The sequence below is a fragment of the Galeopterus variegatus genome, unplaced genomic scaffold (genome assembly GCF_000696425.1).
Source record: "Galeopterus variegatus unplaced genomic scaffold, G_variegatus-3.0.2 Scaffold4085, whole genome shotgun sequence".
Classification (NCBI taxonomy): Eukaryota; Metazoa; Chordata; class Mammalia; order Dermoptera; family Cynocephalidae; genus Galeopterus; species Galeopterus variegatus.
This window is the reverse complement of record NW_007730196.1, coordinates 95551-102581: the sequence shown is the minus strand read 5'-3', so window position 1 is coordinate 102581 and position 7031 is coordinate 95551. Positions and strand designations below refer to the sequence as shown.

The following is a 7031-nucleotide window of genomic DNA, read 5'->3' as shown; positions in this document are numbered from 1 at the left end:
AAATTTCTGGGAGTTCAAACTTCCCAACCTCTGCAGTCCCCACTGAATCGGAGCCCAGTTCACCCACGCCCACCCCAAATCTCCAAACGAGAAACACCTCTCTCCTCCTCCTCTTCTTCTTCCCGCTGCTTAGTATCTCAGGACGCCCCCCCCATACCTGGGCCAGACTCCGAGATCCCCAACAAGTCCTGCTCTGCTGTCCACCCCAACAGGAGGCAGGCGGCTTGGCCATGTGCCCCCCAGTCAGCGTGCGGTATGAGGGACAGGGCATGTCCTACCTCTATGCTTCCTGGATATATCATCTTCAACATGGAGACCAGCTACGTATTTGCTTCACTTGCTTCCACGCTGCCTTTCTGAGCTTTAAGGACTTGCTGGAGTCAGAGGACTTGGAAGATGAAGACTGGGACCCTGAGCTGATGGAGGACGCTCAGGCAGGGCCTGAGCAGGAGGGATCTCTGGAGATGGGGCCCAGCTGGGGGCAGGATCAAGGGCAGCCTTCACAGGGGGACTCTCAGGCTTGGGGGCCTGGGGCCCTGGCATCAGCCGCAGCAGGGTCAGAAGAAGCGGACCTGGACGACCACTTTGTGCCCACTGAGTTGGAGCCAGAGGACACAGTGCCCCTGGGCCTGGGCCCTGAGGATGCTGACTGGACCCAGGGCCTTCCCTGGAGATTTGGTGATCTTGCTACCTGCTCACACTGGCCAAGCTCCCTGCCTGCGTAGCAAGGGTTTCTCAAAGTGGAGCTGGGCACCATCTGGGCCATGGACCCTGCCCAGCCTGAGACCTTTTTACTGGACCTGCACTTTTTCTTCATGGTGGGCTGCTTTGATGGCATCTATCTCCAGAAATTGACTCCCGGCTGGGCCCTGAGGACCCCAGGTCAGTGCTGGAAACTATTGCTAGAACCCGATGAGGTGTGGGTGGTGAGTCTCCAAGATGCACCCAAGGAGTATGACCTACACCGCTGGAAGCTGAGCATTCTGGAAACCACCTCTCCAGGGCAGAGTGAAGAGCTTGTCCCTGCAGACATAGCCCTACAGAAGAGAGGATTCACCATTGTCTCTTTTCCACACTGGACCAAAGAGGAGGATGAGGAGGGGGACTTAGCCTCTCAGGCACAGTCCTCCACCCAGGGACATGATCCCAGGACCACTGAGACCTGGAGCATTAGGCCCACGGGGCTTGGGGAAAGCCTGGCTGTCGTGCGAGCCTTGGCCCTGGGGGAGCTGCCCCATTTCCAGCTCCTCAATGGGTCCCAGATGTCAGGAACCAAGACCCAAGTGGCCACCCTTGTCCTGGCTGCCTCAGGACACCAATTGTCCTTTCACAACAGCCAGGGAGCAATTGACCAAGCATGGAGAACCTTTGCCTGTGAAGGGACCGGGTAATGGGACCTGACATGAGCTCGGGGAGAAGGGTCACAAATATTCATAACTGGGAGATAAGTTCTTATTAGTTGATCGTTGACATGACCTAGGTGTGGTCATCCAGGTGTGAACATTTGCTGTGGCATACTTGACATGGGGGGCAGGGGGCAGAACCGTACACCTGCTCTAACCTGGCCACAGGAAGGGATGTTGCTTGTGCGACACACAACAATCTCTGGGGTGACTAGACGTGTTCTCAACTTTGCTGGGACAATCTCTGGGGCACCACAAGACCTTGTCAGCAGCATTGAGGTTTCTGGTCTGTAGTAGGTGGAGACCTGGTTTCAAATATTAGCCTTTTATGCAGTTTGGCCATTTAATTCCCTTTGCTTTGTATGTTATTTTAAATTAAAGTCAGAGAAGCTTTGCATCAAGCCCTTGTGCGGTCATTCCTCAGCAAGTACATATCGATTGTCTTCATCCTTGTGCTGTCAGTGTCTGAGCTGAGCCACCTCTGCAGGCTGAAATCCCACCAGATGGTGGGAGCATGGGACAGATGAGATTCTTGTCAGTGTTTTACCTCGCAGTGGGACTTTGTTTCACAGGTAGTCATCAATCATATTATTTATAAACAAATACATACACACTGAAAATAAAGAAGGTCCATGTTTTGGACAATAGTGTGTCATCAAATACAGGCTTTATTGTAAATATATGCCCCAGAGTTTTTGAAAAAAATCTATAGGCCAAACCATGTGTAAAGGATGCTCATGAGACAGGTGGTGGTGGTGGTGATGGTGAGGAAAGGCCCAGGAGGAGAACTGTGGGAACAAGGGCTCAGCCGCCTTGGACTTTGGCTGCTGCAAAGGCCCCTCCTTTGGTTTCAGGGTTGGGGCACCCACTGCTGTTAGACATGGATGGGACTGGTGGTTCTTCAGGAAGGAGCTGGGGCCCCTGACCTCCTTGTCTCCCAGGGAGGCAGGAAGTGGGGGGATGGCCATGCTGAGGGGAGAGGAGCCCCCCCACTCTGTTAAAGGGCCAGGACTTTGACCCCACGGTACGGTGAGCACAGGTATCTTCGGTTGTACGCTTACAGGAGAAATCTGGAGCTCCTGGAGTTTCTCCCCTCACTCCAGCATTGTCTCCCATCTTTGTGACCCACCTTTGGGCTCTCTGGGGCTCTGTGTCCAGCCTCTTCACTCAGGACGTGAGGTTTCATGGATTCTGACCTGGGGTCTTTTTCCAAAAGTCACCCAGCCTTTGAGTGGCCTCACAGGACCAGGGAGGCTGTAGCCTGGGACCCTTTGCACCTCTCAGAGGCAGGAGACCCCCCCAAATGTTGATTCTGAGAGGACTGTTCTGTGTACTAGACATTTCTCCTCACTGCCCTGCATTTCTGCTTTCCCAGGCGTGGGCATTTTAAGTTGGAGGAGGTACTCTCAACTCCCCCGTTTTCCACCGGCTTGAGCACCTCCTTCATGTGCGAGCTCAGAGGTCCAAGGCCATCCACTAATGAGCAGGGCCACCTTCAGCTGGAGACCTGTGCAGGTTTTACTTGGTTTGATGTCATCATCTCTCCAGCCGCATCTCAGCTCGGGGGCTGTTTGCAACCAGGCCTGGGAAAGTCGTAGAGCCTGAAGTAGAAAGAAAGGAAAAGCATTAGCAGAAGCAAAGGAAGCATCTCCTGGGAGAGGAAAGCAAACCCGCAGGGGTGTCCCCCAGACCTTCCAGCAGAAGGAGCCCTCGGGGCAAGCAGTGGGGTGACCCACGGCCCCTGGCAGGATCCCAGGCAGCCGTGGGCCGACAACTGAGCTCCAGATGGGGCTTTGAGCGTCCGGTCGTTCTGCATGGCTCTGTCTCTCATCCTGTCAAATAGAACAAAGGTCCTCCTGGGCAAGTGTGAAAAACCACAAACATTGGCTGGACGGGTACCTGAAAAGAAACCACGAAACCAGTTTCTGTCTGAGGAACCTCATTTTCTACAGAATTTAGTAGTGCAGTTGGAAATGAGTTCCTTCAGAACAATGATCATTCCAAAACATAATGAACCCATCACGTGCAGAGCGAAGCTTGAAAAGTCACATTTGTGAAAAGTAGGCGGCTTTATGATTATGATTCACAATTTAATGGTCCATACAGCAAATCGCAGGTGGGCGGAGCTGCTTTTGCACAGAGCACAGCAGGTTTTGGGGTGGGGGGTGGCTGTGAGCGGCAGCAGCCCAGGGCAGCGTTCTTCAGTTGCCTTCAGGCCCCCCCCACTGCCGTCTGAGCTGCGAGCCCCTCTCTGTGGACGCTCAGGTCGTCTCTCAGTTGCAGTCGCAGGTCACCTGTGCAGTAGAGAAGGATTCTTGGGTGTCCCCTGACAGCTTCACAAGGGGAGGACCCCCTCCTGCCAGCACCTTCTGGCCTCAATTTCCCTCCCTCATCCATGTCCCGTAAGCCTCTGCCACCCACTCTTGGGACAGCCCAGCACCCACTCACACACGGTCCATTGGGTGTGTCCAGCATCCACACTGGATGGGCGTCCAGCAGATGGAGAGAAGGATGTTGCCCTGTGGCCTGTGGCTCCACAGAATATCATGATGAGGGACCACAGCCACTTCTAGATGTGCAGGAAGCTGACGCCTTTTGGCTAACACTGTCCTTGGTGACCTCAACAACTGACCCTGGGCTGGCCATAGGCTCCTTGAGGCTCCTCTGTGATCTGGGAGTGCCCGGGGTCACGGAGTCACGCAAATCAGCTGCACACAGCAACACCCTGGAACGCCTGCCCCAGGAGGAAGGACCAAGCAAAGACCGCCGTGGTCGTTGCTTTTTGAAACCTCATCTGCAGTCGGGGCTGTGAGGGGTCTCCCCTCTGCTGGGTGACACAGAGGCTTTCCTATACCAAGGGCCAAGGAGGGCAGAGCCATTCGTAGGGCCCCGGCTCTGTGGCTGACCCTACATCCACCCCAGACCAGATGCCTGCTGGAAGACCTTCTGCCTCCTTTTAGTAACTGAGGGCACAGAGTCCCAGGCGAGGACCTTGGACTCTGACCTCAGAGGTTTCTCAGGAAGGGTCAGAGGATCTGGGGCCCACCATGTCAGGGACCCTGTCCCTGGATTTAGAGAGGACTTAGAAAGCCAGACTGCTCTGCGTAGACAGGGAGCAGGAGGATAGACAGAAAGCAAGCAAAGCAGGAGGCAGGCAAGGACAGGCACCCTTGGCCACTGGCTGCAGGTACCCAGGCTGCCAGGACTGTCCCACCCAGGAACCTTCAGACAAGGCCACCAGCACACGGAATGTGGGCCCCTAAATTCCCCACCTCTCAGCCAAGGCAAATTAAACTCAAACCAACAGCCCCTGTTCGTGGGGGCTGGTCTCAGAAGGCAGCAAGTCAGGATGGTCCCTGGGCCCCAGGCAGACCTACGGCAGAGCAGGAAGCCCAGGCACAGGCGCAGGCACTGTGAGCTGGGGGTGCAAGGCCTGGGGCTGGGGGTGAGAGAGTGAGGCTGGGGGGTAGGAGCGTCTCCTGAGGTCAGGAGAGGTTCAGCCACTCAAGCCTCACCCCAAAGCCCCATGTAGGAAGTGGAAGTCCCCGCAGGGGATTGGGGGGCCTGGCCTCTCTCCCTGGAGGGGCTAGCAGGCTGGGGAAGACCCCTGGGCCCCCATCTCCCTGTCTTCTCTCCCACAACAGTGAGTCCGGCTCCTGCTTGTCGGGACCTGGGGTGACTTGTTCCCATGCCACTGTTCTGAGCTGGCCACAGTAGCGGCACTCACTGCATCAGCCCAGGTCAGCCAGGACTTAATACGGTGCCTGTGACAGGGCCTCGGCCATGGGTGGAGGACAGGGTGGAGCAAGAGAGGGGCTACCTGAACCCTGTGTTTGCCTCTACGGCCTCCCCAGGGAGCTGAGTCACTTGCAAATGTGGAAGAAGTCACCTCATGTTGGTGTCACTAATAAAACCGAACGGAACACCACGCTACTAGTAAAACTCCAGGTCGTGTAATGCATGGAGTGAACGGCGGTCAGAGTCCCCTCTGGAGGAAACTAGCTTAGGAACAGCACGTGGCTCAGACACTGCTCATGGGGCCACTGCTCACAGGCGTGGGAGCCACATCAGAGCCACAGGCTCTCCTCCTGTGCTTGGTGTCTCATGCGCTCATCTCCACACACACCTGCCTACCCACACACATGCACACTCGCGTATGCACTGACACCCCCCACACGCACACTCGCGTATGCACTGACACCCCCCCACACGCACACTCGCGTGTGCACTGACACCCCACACACATGCACGTGCACTGACACCCCACACACATGCACACTCGCGTATGCACTGACACCCCACACACATGAACACTCGCGTGTGCACTGACACCCCACACGCACACTCGCGTATGCACTGACACCCCACACACATGCACACTCGCGTATGCACTGACACCCTCCCACACATGCGCACTCGTGTGTGCACTGACACCCCACACACATGCACACTCGCGTGTGCACTGACACCCCACACACATGCACTCGCGTATGCACTGACACCCCACACATGCACACTCGCGTATGCACTGACACCCCATACACATGCACACTCGTGTATGCACTGACACCCCACACACATGAACACTCGCGTGTGCACTGACACCCCACACACATGCACTCGCGTATGCACTGACACCCTCCCACACATGCGCACTCGCGTATGCACTGACACCCCACACACATGCACACTCGCGTATGCACTGACACCCCACACACATGCACACTCGCGTATGCACTGACACCCCACACACATGCACTCGCGTATGCACTGACACCCCACACACATGCACACTCGCGTGTGCACTGACACCCCACACACATGCACACTCGTGTATGCACTGACACCCCACACACATGCCCGACAGCTACACTCGGAACTAGCAATCGCCATCATGACAGCCCCGCATGAAGGCGCGGTGATCCTCAGGGCCTGTACCAATATTGACTCACAAGCTCCAGCCCATCCTGACCCAACGCTATGGATGAGGAAGCCGAGCCACAGACCTGCGGCCAAAATCCCCAAATGTCTGAGAACAACAAAGACTAAAAGGGCTGCCCCCACCATCACCCCCGTACAAACCACGTTGGAATATGAATTCACAAACCCCCAAATTAAAGTGACAGTCATCTGAAAAACAGACCTGACGGAAGGGATGTGTAGGATTTTTCTTTTTTTTATTTTTTAAAAAGATGACCGGTAAGGGGATCTTAACCCTTGACTTGGTGGTGGCAGCACCACGCTGTCCCAAGTGAGCCACGGGCCATCCCTATATGGGATCCAAACCCGGGGCCTTGGTGTTGTCAGCACCACACTCTCCCGAGTGAGCCACGGGCCGGCCCGGGATGTTTAGGATTTCTCAAAGAGATAAAGGAAAGAATTTTATCCATAAAAGAAACAGGAGATTATGAAACCCAATAGCAGCATTATTCTACCAAGAGGTAGAAACAACCCAAGTGTCCCTTGAGAGATGACTGGATGAACAAATGTGTTATATCCATCCAGTGGAATATTGACGGGCGTTGGTGGTATAGTGGTTAGCATAGCTGCCTTCCATACAGTGGAATATTATTCAACCTTAAAGTGGCATGAAATTTTAACACATGCTACGACATAAATAAACCTTGA

General features: G+C 55.1%; 1 protein-coding gene across 1 annotated transcript; it reads left to right on the top strand.

Annotated features, from left to right (window-relative positions):
* The first annotated feature begins 230 nt into the window (after nucleotides 1-230).
* On the top strand, nucleotides 231-1391 carry TEX19 (testis expressed 19). The gene is made up of 2 exons (XM_008586706.1): nucleotides 231-708; nucleotides 742-1391. The coding sequence occupies exons 1-2, from the start codon at nucleotides 231-233 to the stop codon at nucleotides 1389-1391; spliced, it is 1128 nt and encodes a 375-aa protein (XP_008584928.1).
* Nucleotides 1392-7031: the final 5640 nt, after the last annotated feature.

Coding starts and splice junctions, on each gene's coding strand:
- TEX19 (XM_008586706.1), top strand. CDS start 231: ATGTGCCCCCCAGTCAGCGTGCGGTATGAGGGACAGGGCATGTCCTAC. Junction 709..741: donor TACCTGCTCACACTGGCCAA/GCTCCCTGCCTG, acceptor GGTTTCTCAAAG/TGGAGCTGGGCACCATCTGG.